Source organism: Hyperolius riggenbachi, chromosome 5 (genome assembly GCF_040937935.1).
Source record: "Hyperolius riggenbachi isolate aHypRig1 chromosome 5, aHypRig1.pri, whole genome shotgun sequence".
Lineage (NCBI taxonomy): Eukaryota > Metazoa > Chordata > Amphibia > Anura > Hyperoliidae > Hyperolius > Hyperolius riggenbachi.
In genome coordinates this window covers 140,786,061-140,808,286 of record NC_090650.1, presented here as the reverse complement: position 1 = coordinate 140,808,286, position 22,226 = coordinate 140,786,061, and the positions used below count along the sequence as shown (strand labels likewise).

Genomic DNA, 22,226 nt, shown 5'->3' with positions numbered 1-22,226 from the left:
TGAAAGTCAGAGAAATTAGCTTTATTATCTCATTGGCCACCTATACTTTTAAAATACAGCAGAAATGCAAACAAATATTGTAGAAATGGAGTCCAACATGGGAAATATCCTTCTCCGGAGCAGCACTACAGTGCTGACCAATCTCCTGGGCATTCAACCAAGAGTGGCCTTATAACAATGGCTTCACAAACAATGTCTGTTACTGCTTGTGCAGCAACTCATGCACACATGGGCAGGGAAACAGAGAGCACAGCAGAAAAAACAAACCCAAATATTTTAAAGAGGACCCCCAGTGAAAATAATGTAGTAAAAACAGTGCTTCATTTGTACAATAATGATATATAAAATGATTTAGTCAGTGTTTTCTCATTGTAAAATCTTTCCTCTCCCTGATTTACATTCAGACATTTACCACATGGTGACATTTTTACTGCTGGCAGGTGATGTCACTGGAAGGAGATGCTGCTTGCTTTTTTTGGCAGCTGTGATTTCCCACAATGCAACAAGGCTCCCACAGTGTGATGTCAGGACCTCAGAGCTGTGAGGTGCTGACATCACACTGTGAGAGGGGTTTCACCACAAAATCAGCCATACAGAGCCCCCTGATGATCTGTTTGAGAAAAGGAAAAGATTTCTCATGGGAAAGGGGGTATCAGCTACTGATTGGGATGAAATTCAATCCTTGGTTATGGTTTCTAAGTCTTTATATGGCGTTTTCCAGGCAATTCCAGTCTTCTAGCTCTTCTTTTTAGCACTCTCTTCTGTTTGAGGGGATGACGTGTGCAGTAAAACCAATCCACAAAGAGTCACAGAAATTCCAACCCACCAAAGAAGAGAACGGGACTCTCCAAACAGCAATTTGCCCAGGAAAGCCTGAAAGAAGATGGACATTTCTGAAGAACATGCTGAACTCATCGCAATAAAATAATTGCTGCAAATGCAGCCATCCTTGGCAAATAACACTGAATTTTATATTATAATAATAATAAAAAAATGATATGAATCACTTTACATGTAAAATAACTGTAAAAACAGACAACTTCACGGTCTTCACCTGCAGGCCACATTAGAATAATCTGAGATGAAGGGGGGGGGGGGGAATTATACCTACCTGGGGCTTCCACCAGTCCCTTTTACTGGCATGGAAGTGACAAATTCTGTCTTGTCGGTACCTTGTCGGGAATAGAGTAAATATCGCTGATAAGCAAATTACAGCCATAAAAGTTTTCCTGGCAGAACATTATGGGCAAGGAGTGATAAAATACATGAATTATTGACCTTTTTCTGACTCTAGGACACTTAAAGGGAGGGTTCACGGAGAAAAAAAAAATACTAATCCACTTACCTGGGGCTTCCTCCAGCCCGTGGCAGGCAGGACGTGCCCTCGATGCCACTCCGGAGGCTCCCGGTCTTCTCCGGGAGCTCACCCGACCTGGCCAGGCCGGCTTCCAGGTCGGGCTTTTGTGTGCTCCAACGTGCGTCTCACGCCGTCGCGCTGATGTCATCGGACGTCCTCCAGGCTGTACTGCGCAGGCGCAGTACAGTCCGTAGGACGTCCGATGACGTCAGCGTGACTGAGTGAGAAGCACGTTGGAGCGCAAGGAGAAGCCCGACCAGGAAGCCGGCCTGGCCAGGTCGGGTGAGCCACCGGAGAAGACCGGGAGCCTCCGGAGCGGCGTCGAGGGCATGTCCTGCCTGCCACGAGCTGGAGGAAGTCCCAGGTTACCTGGGGGACATTCGGGGCACCCCAGAATAGATCTGGGGGAAAAGGCCACTGATCTTTGGGGCTACCAACGCCCTTGCTGCCATTTCTCTGCTCTCTACCAGGCTGCTACGTCAGTTCTGTGTCTGACCCTGTACTGCTGCTATTTACTGTATCTGCTCTCCACTAGTGTGTTATGCCGATGCTGTGTCTGATCCTCCTGTATCTACAGTATTATATCATGCTACTGATGTTAAACGCTCATATCTCTGCAATGCTACACACTCCAAATTTTGAGGGTAGGAAGGAGACCATCTGAACTACCTCTGTGCTAAATTAAAGCCTCTTGGGCGCACTGGTTCAAAAGATAGCTTCAATATATCTTATTTCAGGAACCAGCGGGGCTGCAATTTGGCACAGATGTATTTCAAGGGGTCGCCTCCCTACCCTCAATTGCAGTGTCTATGAGTGCTGAGATATTGAGCCTTTAATATCAGCATATGCAAATCCGTAATGAGCTGCATACAAGGCTGTACATCTGTAGGCCCAATTTTCATTAGGCTTACAGAGTGGAAAGGGTTTCACTCTTCAGCTAGATTTCTATTGGCTGCAGGACTTTTTCCCCTATGAGAACTGGGTTTTCCCTGACAAACCTGCCATCAGCTTCACACTGATGGCGAGTTAATTTCCACCTTACAGTCCTTACAGTTCTTCTTTAAAAGTGGACCTGAACAATCTTCCTCTCTGCTCTAAAAGATAAGCAACATCATAATAACATTTAAAGAAAAACATTTCTTTGTTACAGCTGATTGAAATCCTGCAATAAATCTGCAGTGTGTCTACTTCCTGTTTTCATGTAAGCAGACACAAGATTAACATCCTGTGTTTACAAATTAGCTGCTTTGTCGAATCTGCCAAGATTCCTGAGCTGTCACATCCGAGAGAACTAAATAAACTTGTAATTTGTCACAGATGAGGGAGAATTACTGTATATCCTCGAATACAAGTCGACCTCGAGTATAAGTCGACTCCAATATTCAACCCTCTTAAGCTGGAATTTTTTTATTGACTCAAGTATAAATCTACACAGCAAAGTTAATGGCTGCACTTGGGGCTCAGGAGGGGTTGATGACTGCACTGAATACAACATTGCAGATATTAACCCCTCCTGTCCCTTAAGTGCCTCCAGGTCCCCAAGTGCTGCAATTATTCAGTCCCTTTTATGCAGCCCAGTATTTCCCCGCAGCCCCTTTTCTTGTTAATTGTTGTGACCATGACTTTCAGACATGTGTTTTCTTGGCATTTCCTTTCCTCAAAGTATCACTTACCACTGGGTAAATTGCTGCAAATGTTAATGTCACTATTAGTACACACATAACTCAGTGTTGCCAGTCACTCATCTATAAGTCAACCCCTTACCTTTTATTAAACCCCAATACTTTTATTAAATGAATCAGACCTAAATTTCCAGACTTATACTCGAGTATATACAGTAGATAGGCTAAACTCTCCAAAAACATACAGGGTGCATTTCTCTCTGTTTTCCTTCTGTCCTGTGCAAGAGTTCAGGTTCACTTTCAGAGGCAGATAATGCAACAGTCAAGTGCACTAATGATAGTATCAGCCATCAGGTATAAAAAACACTGATACTTACTCTAATGATTTGTCTTTTAACGAGGTAAGATCTATTTTATTCCTAACTATTTTACTCCAGAAATCAGACACACAGGGCGCCTCCAATAGTGTTTTTTAGACTAGTTATATCTTTAGGGGTGCCCTATTGTAAACCTAGAGTTTCCAGTAAATCAAAGGAGTGCGACCAACCAGAACCTGCGAAGCAGACCTGGAATACCGAGCAGGAACTGTGATTTTCCCATAGGCTCTAACAGTGGTTGCAGATCTTGCATTCCACCCTTGTGAGTATAATACATACATATTTTATTACACAAAATTGTACAAACATTACTGCATACTGGGCTCCTGGTCTCTCTCATCTAGATACCTGGAGGCAGTTTCCCGACCACCAGGAGGTATGTTGCGATCCAGCTATGCTCCCTCACGCGGAAAAACTGCCCAATAGCAGTCTTTCTGACAGAAGAAATGCTCCATAGGGTTCTATGAACACATACAGGGTCATGTTTCTGGCCAATAAAAACCTGCAGTATTGCAACACTCAGCGCAGCTTAAAGCAGAATGTTTCGTCCAGTACCTCCAACCTAAAGATACAGTGGTTTGCAAAAGTATTCGGCCCCCTTACAGTTTTCCACATTTTGTCATTTTTGTCATTTCCACGTGAAAGACCAATACAAAGTGATGTACACGTGAGAAGTGGAACCAAAATCATACATGTGTAACATCCCCTATGATGGCGGCTGTGGGTACGCAGGATACTCCTCCGTTCCGCTGGCGTCTAGCACGGCAGGGACGGGACTGTCAGTTGCTCATAGGGTTGCTGTCTCACGCGGGCGCGTGCGGAGACAGGACCTTTCTGCTGGAAGAAGGCGCGTCAGCTGACCTGCTGGTCGGCTGACGCCAGGAGAGACTCACGGCGCCCGGATTGGCTGATTGGCAGGGGCGTGGCTGTGGGCTCTCCTCGCTGCTTCATAAGCATTCTCCGCTGACTTGCAAACTGTCTGCTGTTGCGAATACGTCAGTGTTAGTGCTCAGACCTTAGACTAGTTCCGATGTGTTTTGATCTGGGAGGAAACCAGGGATTTCACACAAGACTAGGATTATTGCCTTATTGTATTATTGATATTCTGTGTACTACTCTGGCTTATCTCTGACTCTGATTCTGCTCTACATTTATGTACTTCTGGCCATCTGATCTAAGTTGCCGAACCTCTGCCTGAATCATTACTATTCTCTTGCCTTCTGATTTTGTACTGTACCTGCCTGTCTGTTGCTGAACCTTGCCTGTCTGACTCTTCTACTCTCCAGTGAGCCCTTGCCACTGGAGAGGTGCTCTGATAGTACCCACCAGCCCCTCTGGTGAGGTCTAGCTAAACTATCTAGTTACTATTGTTGATAGTACCCACCAGCTCCTCTGGTGAGGTCTAGCTAAACTATCTAATTACTATTGTTGGTAGTACCCACCAGCTCCTCTGGTGGGGTCTAGCTAACTATTTAGTTACTGTTGCTGATAGCACTTACCAGCCCATCTGGTGTGGGCTCCTAGCTACCCAGCTTCTATCTTGGCTAGTACCCTCCAGCTCCTCTGGTGGGGCCTAGCACAGATTGGTTGCAGATAGTACCCACCAGCTCCACTGGTGAGGTTTAGTCAAACTATCTGCCATATCCTCTGGTAGTTCTCTCCAGCCCCTCTGGTGAGATCTACCCTCTACTGTTGCACCAAACACTATTGTCACTACATCTCTGCTTTCTATACTTGCATTATTGGTGATACTGCAGATCACCACATAATCAGGTATAGAGTCTGCATTATTGGTGATTCTGAAGATCACACAATAATCAGACATCTGTGTCGCTACACCAATACGTTATACAATCGTTACAACATGATTCCAAACATTTACAAAAAAAAATAACTGCAAAGTGAGGTGCAAATTATTCAGCCCCCTGAGTCAATACTTTGTAGAACCACCTTTTTCTGCAATTACAGCTGCCAGTCTTTTAGGGTATGTCTCTACCAGGTTTGCACATCTAGAGACTGAAATCCTTGCCCATTCTTTGCAAAACAGCTCCAGCTCAGTCAGATTAGATGGACAGTGTTTGTGAACAGCAGTTTTCAGATCTTGCCACAGATTCTCGATTGGATTTAGATCTGGACTTTGACTGGGCCATTCTAACACATGGATATGTTTTGTTTTAAACCATTCCATTGTTGCCCTGGCTTTATGTTTAGGGTCATTGTCCTGCTGGAAGGTGAACCTCCACCCCAGTCTCAAGTCTTTTGCAGACTCCAAGAGGTTTTCTCCCAAGATTGCCCTGTATTTGGCTCCATCCATCTTTCCATCAACTCTGACCAGCTTCCCTGTCCCTGCTGAAGAGAAGCACCCCCAGAGCATGATGCTGCCACCACCATATTTGACAGTGGGGATGGTGTGTTCAGAGTGATGTACAGTGTTAGTTTTCCATCACACATAGCGTTTTGCATTTTGGCCAAAAAGTTCAATTTTGGTCTCATCTGGGCGAGAGCACCTTCTTCCACATGGTTGCTGTGTCCCCCACATGGCTTGTGGCAAACTGCAAACGGGACTTCTTATGCTTTTCTGTTGACAATGGCTTTCTTCTTGCCACTCTTCCATAAAGGCCAACTTTGTGCAGTGCACGACTAATAGTTGTCCTATGGACAGATTCCCCCACCTGAGCTGTAGATCTCTGCAGCTCGTCCTGAGTCACCATGGGCCTCTTGACTGCATTTCTGATCAGCGCTCTTCTTGTTCAGCCTGTGAGTTTAGGTGGACAGCTTTGTCTTGGTATGTTTACAGTTGTGCCATACTCCTTCCATTTCTGAATGAACGCTTGAACAGTGCTCCGTGGGATGTTCAAGACGTTAGAAATCTTTTTGTAGCCCTAGCCTGCTTTAAATTTCTCAATAACTTTATCCCTGACATGTCTGGTGTGTTCTTTGGACTTCATGATGTTGTTGCTCCCAATATTCTCTTAGACAACCTCTGAGGTCATCACAGAGCAGCTGTATTTGTACTGACATTAGATTACACAAAGGTGCACTCTATTTAGTCATTAGCACTCATCAGGCAATGTCTATGGGCAACTGACTGCACTTAGACCAAACGGGCTGAATAATTAAGCACACCCCACTTTGCAGTTGTTTATTTGTAAAAGATGGAATCATGTATGATTTTCGTTCCACTTCTCATGTGTACACCACTTTGTATTGGTCTTTTCGCGTCGAATTCCAATGAAATTGATTCATATTTGTGGCAGTAATGTGACAAAATGTGGAAAACTTCAAGAGGGCCGAACACTTTTGCAAACCACTGTATCATTTGGGGAATGTAAAGCAACATTTGTTTCATCTATGAATCACATCTAAAAGCAAAAATAAAATTAGTTGATGCATTTTTTTCAACTAAGGATAATATAAGATAGAAATAAAAAGCTGACATTTATTTAGATTTATTGGGTTGAACGTAATAATGTAACTTCATAGAGAGCAAGTGCTATGGGTCTTATAATGTTGTCTGCTCCATTGCAGGTAACATTGCAAGAGCCAAGTCCCCAGACCCATAGCACTTGCTCTCTATGAAGTTACATTATTGAGTTCAACCCAAATCTAAATAAATGTCAGCTTTTTATTTCTATCTTATATTATCCTTAGTTGAAAAAATGCATCAACTAATTTAATTTTGCTTACAGATGTGATTCATAGATGAAACAAATGTTGCTTTACATTCCCCAAATGATATCTTTAGGTTGGAGGTACAGGACGAAACATTCTGCTTTAAGCTGCGCTGAGTGTTGCAATAGTGCAGGTTTTTATTGGCCAGAAACATCCCCATGTATGTGTTCATAGAACCCTATGGAGCATTTCTTCTGTCAGAAAGACTGCTATTGGCCACTCTCCCAGGCTCGACGAAGGCCCAAACAAAAATAAAGTCTCTTTTAAATATTTCATACATTTCTAATTTGTAATTGAAAAAAGTGTTTAACACAATATTGCACATAAAAAAAAACAACTATTTGAAAACCACCATACTACATTCCCTTTAAAAAGATGAAAGTATGTAAATGCTTTTCCATTTCACTACTTACAGCAAAAACAAAATTCGAAGCAGTTGTGGTCACGGTAGCAGCTGCTGAAGATGAAGAGAATCTTAAAGCTTTAGCAAAAAACGTCCACATAGCAGCATTGCACAGAAACACAAGTCCTAAACAGCAGAGACGGAGGAAAATATGGATCTGCAATGAAAAAAAAAGTGTCATCCAGAGTCTCTCAAGTGTTCTTAAAGTGAATGGGAACCGCATTTTTAAAAAAATGAAGCAAAGACTGTATATGCTGGCGTATAAGGCTACTTTTTAACCCTCGAAAATCTTCTGAAAAGTCAGGAGTCGTCTTATACGCTGGGTGTCATTGATGCCGGGTGATACGCCCTATCCTGTTACTGACTTTCAGATCTCGCTGCTGAGGACTGTAGTGAAGCAGTGCAGGCGCACATGTGCGAGATCTGAGAGGCAGAGATGGAGGTAAATAGGGTACAAGGGCGGGGCAGACAGGTGAAAGAGGCGTGTTTTATGGGCACATCGCAATCTATTCTTCCATACTGCTCTGATAAACAGGGAGACAGGGAGAGCTGACCAATCCACTTAGGGAGAGGGAGAGTTGACCAATCCAACCCGTCAATCAACTGCCTGTATACTGCTATATACTGTACCACATACAGTACAGCACCAGTATCTGTTCATACATAGCACCATGTTTTTTTTAATGTTTATTTGGTGTGTGTTAGAAGAGGGAGGTAGGCTTATATGGCGAGTATGTACTAAACTCTATATTTTAACTGGAAAGGTTGGGGGGGGGGTCGTCTTATACGCCCAGTCGTCTTATATGCTGGAATATACGGTACTTACCTAAGGAGAGGGAAGGCTCTGGGACATATAGAGCCTTTCGTCTCATCTCTCGGTGCTCTCTATCCTGTGCTGGCTCCCCACCATTTCAATCCCCCACCGAAAGGGTATTTGGAAGTCTTCGGGAGCTGTGTCCTTCCGAAGACGTGCGGCTCCATACTGCACAGGCGTGAGCGTGCAAGAGAGCGTGCTTGCGCAGGTGCAGTACAGGGCCTCCCTTCTTCAGGAGCACTCAGGCTCCCTGAAGACTTCTGGAGCCCCCTTCGGCCAGGTAAAGCAGTATTTGACTAAATTAGTCAAATACTGCTACCGGGCGAGCCAGCACCGTAACGAGGGGACCAGGAGAGGAGCGGGAAGGCTCTATAGGACCCAGAGCCTTCCCTCTCCTTGGGTAAGTATCTGTCTCATTTTTTAAAATGCGGTTCCTATTCACTTTAACCACTTCCCGACCGCCTAACGCACAGCGGCGGCCGGGAAGTGGAGCCCGCAAGGACCAGCTCACCCACAGAGGCGGCGGTCCTTGTAAGGGCATAGGCGGAGCGATCGCGTCATCCGTGACGCCATCCTCCGCTGGCGCCTGTCTCCGCTCACCCGCCGCAACATCCCGCCGGCCATACGGAAGCGGCGGCGGGATGTTAACCCGACGATCGCCGCATACAAAATGTATAATACACTTTGTAATGTTTACAAAGTGTATTATACAGGCTGCCTCCTGCCTTGGTGGTCCCAGTGTCCGAGGGACCACCAGGGCAGGCTGCAACCACCCTATGTCGCACCCAAGCACACTGATTTCTCCCCCCCTGCCCCAGATCGCCCACAGCACCCCTCAGACCCCCCCCCCTGCCCACCCCCCAGACCCCTGTTTGCACCCAATCACCCCCCTAATCACCCATCAATCACTCCCTGTCACTATCTGTCAACGCTATTTTTTTTTATCCCCCCCCCCCTGCCCCCTGCTGATCACCCCCCCACCCCTCAGATTCTCCCCAGACCCTGTGTACTGTATGCATCTATCCCCTCTGATCACCTGTCAATCACCCATCGATCACCTGTCAATCACCCATCAATCACCCCCTGTCACTGCCACCCATCAATCAGCCCCTAACCTGCCCCTTGCGGGCAATCTGATCACCCACCCACACCAATAGATCGCCCGCAGATCCGACATCAGATCACCACCCAAGCGCAGTGTTTACATCTATTCTCTCCTCTAAACACCCACTAATTACCCATCAATCACCCCCTATCACCACCTGTCACTGTTACCCATCAGATCAGACCCTAATCTGCCCCTTGCGGGCACCCAATCACCCGCCTACACGCTCAGATTGCCCTAAGACCCCCCCTTATCAATTCACCAGGGCATTATTTACATCTGTCCTTCCCTGTAATAACCCACTGATCACCTGTCAATCACCCATCAATCACCCCCTGTCACTGCCACCCATCAATCAGCCCCTAACCTGCCCCTTGCGGGCAATCTGATCACCCACCCACACCAATAGATCGCCCGCAGATCCGACATCAGATCAACTCCCAAGTGCAGTGTTTACATCTGTTCTCTCCTCCAAACACCCACTAATTACCCTCCACCTTTGAGACCATTGCTCCTCTGCGCACCAAATATCTTACTCCACACCATCATGCACGGTGGTTTGATAACGCTATAAAAGAGCTGAAAAGACAAGGCCGAAAACTTGAGAGACTGTGGCGCAAATCTCAGTCCACAGAAGACAAACATGCCTTAATCCTCCACTTGAAGAGCTACCAAAAGGTAATCACGGGAAAAAAAATCATCCTTTCTATCACAAGAGATTGCGAATGCAGTTAACAAACCAGCCCAACTGTTCCGCACAGTGGAAAAACTCTGCAACCCGGCATGTCAAAAACTTAACATCGAGTCTTCAAAGGACCTCTGTGACCAATTTGCCCATTTCTTCACAGACAAAGTCTCCGCTATAAGGTCCGACATCCAACTTACAGCATCTGAGCCTAATATAGCGCTGAAGACCATTAGCAGAGACAATGTAACACCTTGGTCAAACTTCAAAGAAATTGATGAAGAAGTCACATCAAGCATCCTCCTTCACGTCCGCCTAACTACCTGTGACCTAGATCCTGGCCCAACACAGTTCATGTTGAACTGCCCCGACCTGTTCGTACCGGTATTCCTAAAAATTGTTAACTGTTCCTTAAAATCAGGGATATTTCCTGCTTTACTGAAGGAAGCAATCATCAGGCCTCTCCTCAAAAAACCCTCCCTGGACCCAGATGCAATGACCAGCTACAGACCTGTCTCTAACCTTCCCTTTCTGGGCAAGCTAATTGAAAAAGCTGTTTACCTCCAGCTAGAAGCCAAAATCCTACAAAACAACAGTTATGACCCATTCCAGTCTGGCTTCAGGAAACACCACAGCACTGAAACGGCCCTCATCCAAATATGCAACCACCTGCTCATGGCAAGAGACAGAGGAGAGTGCTCCATCCTCATACTGCTAGACCTTTCTGCAGCCTTTGATACAGTTGACCATGACATCTTGATAAACAGGCTACAGGAATACTGCGGCATTGATGGCATAGTTCTTCAGTGGTTCCAATCCTTCTTGAGTGGCAGAACCCAAAAAGTGTCTATGGGGCCCTTCCTGTCCACCCCTCTATCACTTAGGTATGGGGTGCCCCAGGGCTCAATCCTCTCTCCCCTGCTTTTCACGATTTACATGTTACCGCTGGGAAAACTAATCCAAAAACATGGCCTGACATACCACTGCTATGCAGACGACACTCAACTATATCTTTCCTTCAAGCCTGGTGTGACAGACCCAACTCTAGCTATAAACGCCTGCTTACGTGAACTACAGCAATGGATGAATGACAACTGGCTGAAACTGAATGCAGACAAAACTGAAGTCCTTCTGATAGGAGGGCAGAGCATGATAACAAAACAACTTAACTTGCAGTCTTCACCACTGGGAATAGGAGGCACGGATCTGCGCAGCTCTGATCATGTGCGTAGCCTGGGAGTTCTAATTGATTGGGATTTAAAGTTCAGAACTCAAATCTCTGCTGTGGTGAAATCATCCTATTTTCACCTGAAGAACATTGCAAAAATCAAGCACCTCATACCCCCAGAAGATCTGCCAACCTTAGTCCACGCCTTCATCACATCCCGACTGGACTACTGCAATGCTCTCTACACTGGCCTTCCAAAAAAAGGTCTTGTACCGACTACAGCTGATACAGAATACTGCTGCCAGACTGCTAACCAACCAACCAACCCCGTCACTGCCACATAACGCCAGTCCTGCACTCCCTTCACTGGCTACCTATAGAATGGAGGGTCCTATTCAAGATCGGCCTACTGACATTTAAATCCCTGAATAATTTAGGCCCTGGATACATGAAAGATATGTTGCAGCTGCGTAGCAATCCCCACATTCTCAGATCAACAGGTTCTAATAATCTAGTCATACCCAGAGTCCACTTGGAAACTTTTGGTCCCAGAGCCTTCTGTCATGCTGCCCCTACGTTTTGGAACTCCTTACCTCAACAGATCAGGACAGCTCCATCCCTGGACGTGTTTAAATCCAGACTGAAAACCCACCTGTTCAGTTTGGCATTTGCAGAAATATAACTTTTGTTGTGTGAATACTTCATCCTACTAATTACTGAATCTGAGAGAGCCTAAGCGCTTTGAGTCCTATGGGAGAAAAGCGCTATAGAAATGTTATTGTATTGTATTGTATCAATCACCCCCTGTCACTGCTACCCATCAGATTAGACCCCTATCTGCCCCTAGGGCACTCAATCACCCGCCCATACCCTCAGAACGCCCTCAGACCCCAGCCCTGATCACCTCGCCAGTGCATTGCTTGCATCTATTCCCCCCTCTAATCACACCTTGAGACACCCATCAATCACCTCCTGTCACCCCCTAGCACACCTACTCATCAGATCAGGCCCTAATTTGCCCTGTGTGGGCTCCTGATCACTCGGCCAAACCCTCAGATCCCCCTCAGACCCCCTTCCGATCACCTCCCCAGTGCATTGATTGCATCTATTTTCCCCTCTAACCACCCCCTGAGACACCCATCAATCACCTCCTGTCACCCCCTAGCACTCCTATCCATCAGATCAGGCCCAATACAACCTGTCATCTAAAAGGCCACCCTGCTTATGACCGGTTCCACAAAATTCGCCCCCTCATAGACCACCTGTCATCAAAATTTTCATATGCTTATACCCCTGAACAGTCATTTTGAGACATTTGGTTTCCAGACTACTCACGGTTTTGGGCCCGTAAAATGCCAGGGCGGTATAGGAACCCCACAAGTGACCCCATTTTAGAAAAAAAGACACCCCAAGGTATTCTGTTAGGTGTATGACGAGTTCATAGAAGATTTTATTTTTTGTCAAAAGTTAGCGGAAATTGATTTTTATTGTTCTTTTTCACAAAGTCTCATTTTTCACTAATTTGTGACAAAAAATAAAATCTTCTATGAACTCGCCATACTCCTAACGGAATACCTTGGGGTGTCTTCTTTCTAAAATGGGGTCACTTGTGGGGTTCCTATACTGCCCTGGCATTTTAGGGGCCCTAAACTGTGAGGAGTAGTCTACAAAACAAATGCCTCAAAATGACCTGTGAATAGGACGTTGGGCCCCTTAGCGTACCTAGGCTGCAAAAAAGTGTCACACATGTGGTATCGTCGTACTCAGGAGAAGTAGTATAATGTGTTTTGGGGTGTATTTTTACACATACCCATGCTGGGTGGGAGAAATCTCTCTGTAAATGGACAATTCTGTGTAAAAAAAAAAATCAAAAGATTGTCATTTACAGAGATATTTCTCCCACTCAGCATGGGTATGTGTAAAAATACACCACAAAACACATTATACTACTTCTCCTGAGTACGGCGGTACCACATGTGTGGCACTTTTTTACACCCTAAGTGCGCTAAGGGGCCCAAAGTCCAATGAGTACCTTTAGGATTTCACAGGTCATTTTGCGACATTGTTGGTTTCAAGACTACTCCTCACGGTTTAGGGCCCCTAAAATGCCAGGGCAGTATAGGAACCCCACAAATGACCCCATTCTAGAAAGAAGACACCCAAAGGTATTCCGTTAGGAGTATGGTGAGTTCATAGAAGATTTTATTTTTTTGTCACAAGTTAGCGGAAAATGACACTTTGTGAAAAAAAGCCAATTAAAATCAATTTCCGCTAGCTTGTGACAACAATAAAATCTTCTATGAACTCACCATACTCCTAACGGAATACCTTGGAGTGTCTTCTTTCTAAAATGGGGTCATTTGCAGGGTTCCTATACTGCCCTGGCATTTTAGGGGCCCTAAACCGTGAGGAGTAGTCTGGAAATCAAATTCCGCAAGATGACCTGTGAAATCCTAAAGGTACTCATTGGACTTTGGGCCCCTTAGCACAGTTAGGGTGCAAAAAAGTGCCACACATGTGGTATCGCCGTACTCGGGAGAAGTAGTACAATGTGTTTTGGGGTGTATTTTTACACATACCCATGCTGGGTGGGAGAAATATCTCTGTAAATGAAAATTTTTTGATTTTTTTTTTTACACACAATTGTCCATTTACAGAGAGATTTCTCCCACCCAGCATGGGTATGTGTAAAAATACACCCCAAAACACATTGTACTACTTCTCCCGAGTACGGCGATACCACATGTGTGGCACTTTTTTGCAGCCTAACTGCGCTAAGGGGTCCAAAGTCCAATGAGCACCTTTAGGCTTTACAGGGGTGCTTACAATTAGGCACCCCCCAAAATGCCAGGACAGTAAACACACCCCACAAATGACCCCATTTTGGAAAGTAGACACTTCAAGGTATTCAGAGAGGGGCATGGTGAGTCCGTGGCAGATTTCATTTTTTTTTGTCGCAAGTTAGAAGAAATGGAAACTTTTTTTTTTTTTGGTCACAAAGTGTCATTTTCCGCTTACTTGTGACAAAAAATATCTTCTATGAACTCACTATGCCTCTCAGTGAATACTTTGGGATTTCTTCTTTCCAAAATGGGGTCATTTGGGGGGAATTTATACTATCCTGGAATTCTAGCCCCTCATGAAACATGACAGGGGGTCAGAAAAGTCATAAATGCTTGAAAATGGGAAAATTCACTTTTTGCACCATAGTTTGTAAATGCTATAACTTTTACCCAAACCAATAAATATAGGCTGAATGGGTTTTTTTTCATCAAAAACATGTTTGTCCACATTTTTCGCGCTGCATGTATACAGAATTTTTACTTTATTTGAAAAATGTCAGCACAGAAAGTTACAAAAAATCATTTTTTTGCCAAAATTCATGTCTTTTTTGATTAATATAATAAAAAGTAAAAATCGCAGCAGCAATCAAATAGCACCAAAAGAAAGCTTTATTAGTGACAAGAAAAGGAGCCAAAATTCATTTAGGTGGTAGGTTGTATGAGCGAGCAATAAACCGTGAAAGATGCAGTGGTCTGAATGGAAAAAAAGTGCCTGGTCCTTAAAGGGAAGGTTCAAGCAAAATAAAAAAATGAGTTTCACTTACCTGGGGCTTCTACCAGCCCCATGCAGCCATCCTGTGCCCTCGTAGTCACTCACTGCTGCTCCAGTCCCCCACTGGCAGCTTGCCGACCTCGGGGTCGGCGGGACGCATTGCATACATTTTTACGCATTCCCGCTAGTGCAGGAACATTAACACATACATTTTTACGCATTCCCGCTAGTGCAGGAACATTAACACATACATTTTTACGCGTTACTGGTTTAATGCGTACATTTTTACGCATTGAACTAGTAATGCGTAAAAAATGTATGTGTTAATGTTGCTGCACTAGCGGGAATGCGTAAAAATGTACGCAATGCGTCCCGCCGACCCCGAGGTCGGCAAGCTGCCAGCGGGGGACTGGAGCAGCAGTGAGTGACTACGAGGGCACAGGATGGCTGCATGGGGCTGGTAGAAGCCCCAGGTAAGTGAAACTCATTTTTTTATTTTGCTTGGACATTCCCTTTAAGGGGGTTAAAGCCCAAGGTCCTCAAGTGGTTAAGTGTGATAACATTGAAGATGGTAATACTTTAGAGCTGATGCTAATTTTATGTCAATTGTATCCACATTCAAAAAGGTTGGCATTGGACCAATCAAAATCATCAGCAACTGCATATGAAAGAGCCAGAACTATTAAAGTAATTTCCACTGTCACAGCTGCCTTCAACATGGACTTCTACTCGTATCTACTAGACCAGTGGTTCTCAACATCATTACAGCATGTATGCCTTTACGCTTGACAATGTTTACTGCTTTTGGTGGGTTATATTATCTGGAGTACTCCTGATGCATGTATGTTTAAAGGTGCATACACACCTTTGACAGATGTCGCCGGACTGGGATCAGGAACTGATCCCCTTGTGTGACATCGCTGGGCCGGGTTGCACACACGCGTGTTAGCTGTGTAGCTGATGATGCACTGTGTTACAATGCGGGAGGCGAGGGAAGGACGATGAACGGTGCATGCTTGATTTAACGCCGGGCGGAGGATCAGCGCAAACAATGGGATTGGCATTGCTGCGGGTGAGTAGATCCGCGGAGCAGGTCAATGCGAGTTAGAGGTCAGCGGCTGCCATACACACACCTGATAATCGGCTGAGGCAGTCGCCTTAAAGGGAACCTAAAGCAAGAGGGATATAGAGGCTGCAATATGTATTTCCTTTTAAACAATGCATATTGCCTGGCTGTCCTGCTAATCCTCTGCCTTTAATACTTTTAGACATAGACCCTGAAGCATGCACATCAGGTGCTCTGACTTACATCTGACTGGATTAGCTGCATGCTTGTTTCAGGTGTGTGATTCAGACACTATTGCAGCTAAAGAGATCAGTAGGATAGCCAGACAACTGGTATTGCTTAAAGAAATCCTGTAATAAAAAATACCCCTCTGGGGGATACCTACCTCATGAGAGGGAAGCCTCTGGATCCTAACGAGGCTTCCCTTGTCCTCCGGTGTCCCTTTGTTAAGTGCCAGGGTCCCCCCAAGTGCGGAGATGTAAATATTTACCTCTCCGCGATCCAGCACAGGTATACTAGCAGCTTTTCGTTCAGGTAAGGCAGAAATAGCCAAACTCGATCAATCTGCTCTACTGCGCAGGCACAAGTCCTTTTGCACCTGCGCAGTAGAGCGGATATGATCGGGCTTGGCTATATCCGCCTAGCCCGAAGGAAGAGCCGCAACTGCACCTGCGCTGGATCCCGGCAAGGTAAATATATCAAGCCTTGTCAAGCTTGTTGGGGGAAGATTACGTGAGGCTTCGGGGGAGCCAGCGCTGATTTGCCTGCACCTGCAGGGATGTGAGGAGCCTCATTGGGACCCTGAGGCTTCCCCCTCCCGAGGTAAATACCCCCCAGGGGAGTATTTTTTTATAGAGTCCCTTTAAAAGGAAATACATATGGAAGCCTCGCATTAGGTTCCCTTATAATTAGAAAAATTGTTCAGCAAATCTTGTACTAAGTTGACACAAATTAGTCAGTTAGCAACTACAATATCAAGATACTTTACAGAAGGAGAAAGGGACTAGCTAAGGCTGTGGTTCCCAACCTTTTTTAAGTCGTGACATCACGCCAAATGCTCAGATCTCCGTGACACATCACATATGCATAATAGATAAATACTAACAATAACCACTAAATGGATAGAAAGAGTACATTATCCGGAATACACTTAAAAATGAAGGCTAGGACCTTTCAGGGAAGAGTTAGGGGCCCCCTACAATTTGGAATGATAGCATAGTACTGACAATTTGCATCTTGCATGTTATAGCCATGGTGCCCCCCCCCCCAAAAAAAAATGCCCTCAGACTCAGTATAGGTAGGTAGCCAAGTATAGTTGCCCCCAGTATAGGAAGCCAGTATAATTGCCCCAGTATATGTAGATAGAATAGTTGGCTAGCATAGTTGCCCCCAGTATAGGTAGTTAGTATAGTTGCCCCAGTATAGGTAGTATAGCTGCCCCAGTATAGGTAATATAGTTGTCCCAGTATAGGTAATATAGTTGCCCCAGTATGGGTAGTATAGTAGTATAGTAGCTACAGTATGGGTAGTATAGTTGCCCCCGGTATAGGTAGCTAGTATAGTTGCCTCTAGTATAGCTTAGCCAGGTAGGTGGCCAGCCTGCTCCCCCCTCCCTTCCTGCGGCCGCCACTCGTGTAACTTTCTGAGCTGGCAGCCACTTCCTCTATTGTACCTGGCTGACCCCTCTCCTCCGGTATGGGTAGTATAGTTGCCCCCGGTATAGGTAGTTAGTATAGTTGCCTCTAGTATAGCTTAGCCAGGTAGGTGGCCAGCCTGCTTCCTCCTCCCTACCTGGGCCGCCACTCGTGTAACTTTCTGAGCTGGCGGCCACTTCCTCTATTGTACCTGGCTGACCCCTCTCCTCCATCATAGGCGTCTTCTCTCCCTGCTTCTCCCCGCCTCTGCTCCATCTATATTTAGATGGCTACAACAAAATGGCTGCCCATGTTCGCATTTGGGGACATCGGCTGCCATTTTCTTATACCCTGCTCTAATTACAGATGGAGCAGAGGCTGAGACAAGCGCAGAGAGACAGAGCTGGTGGCGAGCGGCGACACATACCCAATGCTGGTTGGGAATGACTGAGCTAAGGGCTTGTTCACTCTATGAGTGTTTCCGTTTTTATTAAGTGCTGGCGATTTTAGAAATCACCCTAAAAGTGCTTGTGCAATGATTTCCCATGAGCGTGGTCACGTGCGCTTTTTGATTTTATTAAAATCGTGGGATATAGGGAAAATAAGACAGAACTAAGGCTACGTTTCCACTATAGCATCACATTTTCGCCTGCAAAAAAATCGTAGAAGATTTTTCTGATTGGTTAAAATCTGCATGTAAATTTTTACACGTTTTTAAGCGAATTTTTAGTACGCGAAAATTCGCGTTAGTTAAATATAAGATAATCTGCCTAGTAACAGCTTAGTCATGACTGCTGACAACTTCCTGTAACCATGGATCTAATGTGAATTTTGGGGCAAATAATGCAAAAATGTGCATGGCCTATACAAAGCATTGTACGCGAATCGTACGCGATGTCCGAATAAATGATACAGGACCTCAGATTTTTTCACACGTACGAAAATTTGCATTGGTTGGAAACAGCCCCATTCACTACCATTAGTTGCAAAATCAATGCGAATTTTCTGAGAGAAAAATCTGACACAAAACACACAAGTGGAAACCAGGCCTAACAGAATTTCTATCTTTCTCTTGCTCTATCCAAACACAGAAAAAAGGAGTTTTGAGTTTAGTGAGAAAGAAAATGTTAAAAGTTGCTTACAAGCCTCTAGATCAGCGATGGCGAACATATGGCACACATGCCAGACCCGGCACGCGTAGCCGAATCTGCTGGCACGCCATCGCTGCTGCGCTAGACTGTCCGCGGCGTCTACTAGACGCGGCACCAGTTTATAGCCCGTAACCCCGCTCCAGCCTGCATAGTCTTCTGCAGGCAGAGCAGGGCTACGGGAAGATGGCATCTGAAGCCTTGTACTGGAGACTATTTGTGTCTTTAGTACAGGGCTTTGGGCGCCATCTTCCCGTAGCCCTGCTATTCCATTCAGCGCGGGAGACTGCAGGAGGATCGTCCGGGGAGCTGAGCTCCAGAGGCCGGCCGGGAGAGGAGACTTCTGTCAGGTGAGTAAATACCTTTTTTTGCAGGTGAAATGTGACCCACTGTGTTTATTTTCTGGTGAAATGTTGCCCACTGCGTTTATTTTCTGGTGAAATGCTGCCCACTGCGTTTATTTTCTGGTGAAATGCTGCCCACTGCGTTTATTTTCTGGAGAAATGTTGCCCACTGCGTTTATTTTCTGCTGAAATGTTGCCCACTGCATTATTTTCTGCTAAAATGTTGCCCACTGCATTATTTTCTGCTGAAATGTTGCCCACATTGCGTTACTTTCTGCTGAAATGTTGCCCACATTGCGTTATTTTCTGCTGAAATGTTCCAACATTGCGCTATTTTTTGCTGAAATGTTGCCCACATTGCGTATATTTTCTGGTGTCTGGGGTAACTGTTGCTGTATTTATTATTTCACGGTCATAGTTTGCTATATTTGCTGCTTTGGGGATACGGTGGGTATACTAATAAATAGCATCACACAGTTTCTGCACACCCATGATGCGAATCCTAGTTTCACCACATCATGGCGGAAACACTGCATTCTTGTGCCTCGCTGTTACATCATTACGTTAGCTCCACCCATACAATGTCATGGCCATGCCCATTTTTAGGCGCCCCCCCCCAATTGGCACTCAGTGATAAATAATTCAATTTTGGGTCACAGTTTGGGCACTCAGCCTCTGAAAGGTTCGCCATCACTGCTCTAGATGATCCAGAGGCTTTCCAGATCCTCCTTGAGCCCACACGCTGCTGCCCGGGATCCTCATCTGCAACTCCCATCTTTTTACAAGCGGATTCGCAATGTACATGCACAAGCACGGTCCACAAATGACCAGTACAACAGAAATACTCATGGATGAAGGAAAAAGCAGTGCAGATGTGGCTTTGTTCTACTGGGCATGAACAGACCCGTGTATGCCCAAATACAGATGTGCTTGTACGTGGTGGGCCCTCATCCGTGACAAGCTCTTGCTTAATTGACAAGCTCTTGTTGAATATGCTAGAGGGAGCCAGCTCTAGAACAGTGGGCTGCAGGAGTATCAGGGAAGCCTCTGAACTATCCAGAGGACTCCTGCTAATGAGGCAAGTATCTAATTTAGTTTTCTACATCCACTTCAGATACTTTTAAATGCAGTTGAAGGGAAACATCTATAATCACATAATGTCATGGGGTGAGTTACATGCATGGATACTCGCCTTTCTGAAAGCCTTTTTGCATCTTCTCTAAAAAAATTCTACTGTGTGATGTCACACGTGCACTTCACGTCATCTTGCCCTTTTTACCATCACACCCAATTTCAAGATGTAATGCATCTACTGAAATCCTGTTCTTTGCTAGATCCTTTCATCTGCACATACAACAGAGTAACCAAGCAGCTCAGGGTGACCCAAACTGCACATACAAGAAGGCAGGGTGATAAGATGCATACTAAGGATGGTCAATGAGATGCATATAAGGCCTGGTTCACACTGCAAGAGTTTTTTTATAGAGTACCTGAGATGGGGGGATATAAAAAAATACCAGGGGCTTCCTCCAACCCTCTCTGGCCTGATCACTCCCTCGCCGCCGCCCTCCACTGCCTGCAGCCTCCACACCTGGCTACGATAAGTCGTCCAGTCGGCGTAGTGCGGCTGTTCGCACTCCCCCGTCGTGCTCACATGGCCAGGAACGTTCTGCGCCGCCGTAGAACGCTCCCGGCCATGGGAGAGCAACAGGGGAGCACGCACTTGAGTTGATGTGGCTCACAATAGGGGTATTCGGTGAACACCATCTATCATAAAGGGGTTCATAATCTAATAACGTTGAGAAACATAGCGTTACACTATTGTGCTCACAGCAGAAGCAGGAAATTTGGGCACGCACTTGCAGCAGAAGTTTGGGTGCCACCATAGGGGTCCATTGTATTTATTGGTAAGGAGGGGAAATTTGGGCAGTCGTGGCATCTGCTAAATATCGGGAGTCCGGGTCTGCATAATTATTGTGCACCCAAACGTCCTCTATGGCGGCACCTGAAAACTGACGCTTCATTGCGTTTTTTTTAAAAGGAGGCAGCAAGGATGGTTAAGGTTAGCCGTGGGGGAAGGTTAGCGGCATTGGGGGCGGAGGGATTAAGTTAGCCGTGGTGGTGGGGTGTTATGGCAGCAGTAGTAGCATTATAGTGGGAGGGTTCAGTGTAAGAATAGGCTTAGCTTTAGTAAAATATCTGTATTTAATAACAAAATTTTACAGGTTTTTACGCTTTAATTGTGAAATATCCTGGGTAAACTTTTTCTTCCTAGACTACCATAACATTTGCAGTGCCTTTCTAAGCAGCTCTGCTTTGTTTGAGGAAACTGCCTGTATTGTCTGTGGTTTGAACAGCTCTATAGTATCTCATACACGGAAAACCCAGGCTTTCCAGCTATTTCGTGTCACTGGGGATGATCTCCAGCTATCTGCAGCGACCACTTACCCAGTTACAGAGCTCAGGCTGTGCTACTGCGTACACCAAGCACAAGTCCCTCAAGTAATCAGCTCCGAGGGCTAGTTTAGCAGAACATGCTGACAGCGCCCCCAGCAGTCCGGCCACCGCGCTGCACCCCCAGATGGACCACATTGAAATGCAGAAATCACTGGTTTACTTCCGTTTTCTGACAAAAGCTTCAGAGTGCAGACGTCTATGGCAGACCACCCCCTTTACACAGTGACAGCGTCACAGCAGATCTCAGTTTGCTTCCTGGTTCACCACGTGACTGTGAACAGTGATAATTACAGAAGACAGACAACCATCTTTGTAACTGGCAGAAAAGCAAGTCCGAGCAGCTGGTGAGCAGCTGGTGAGCAGAGGCGTTTCAAACCACAGACACTTTGGCAGTCGCCTCATAGCAGAGCTCTCTAGAAAGACTCTGTACATTTTCTGGCAGTTTATTTTCTTTGTCCCGAAAGACTGACAACTAAAGGTTGTATTATCGAATTGGATGAAAATCGGTGCCGCTAAGTGCATGCCCGTTCCACAGTGGAACCAATTTTGGGGCGAAATTGGTTGCATTAATTGATCGGACATGCTGCAAGATGTCGGGCCATCGTGGTCAGTCGGGTGTGCGATGGTAACAGCGAGCGATATCGGAACGTGCAATGAAACTCCGGCACTGTTTATGTATGTATGAATGTATATGCACTGGCGTAACAATAGGGGCTACACCCCTTGCACCCGCGGGGAGCCCGCTCAGGGCCGTTTTAAGGGGCTGGAGGGGTCGCAGCATGAGGGGAAAGTAATGGCCACACATCGGCAGGGAGAAGG

General features: G+C 45.6%; 1 protein-coding gene across 1 annotated transcript; it reads right to left on the bottom strand.

The window, feature by feature from the left end:
- TMEM42 (transmembrane protein 42) lies at positions 1 to 21,657 on the bottom strand. The gene is made up of 3 exons (XM_068236323.1): positions 21,399 to 21,657; positions 7,442 to 7,588; positions 1 to 873 (listed from the first exon to the last, which is right to left on the bottom strand). The coding sequence occupies exons 1-3, from the start codon at positions 21,540 to 21,542 to the stop codon at positions 736 to 738; spliced, it is 429 nt and encodes a 142-aa protein (XP_068092424.1). The 5' UTR covers positions 21,543 to 21,657; the 3' UTR covers positions 1 to 735.
- Between the last annotated feature and the right edge of the window lie 569 nt (positions 21,658 to 22,226).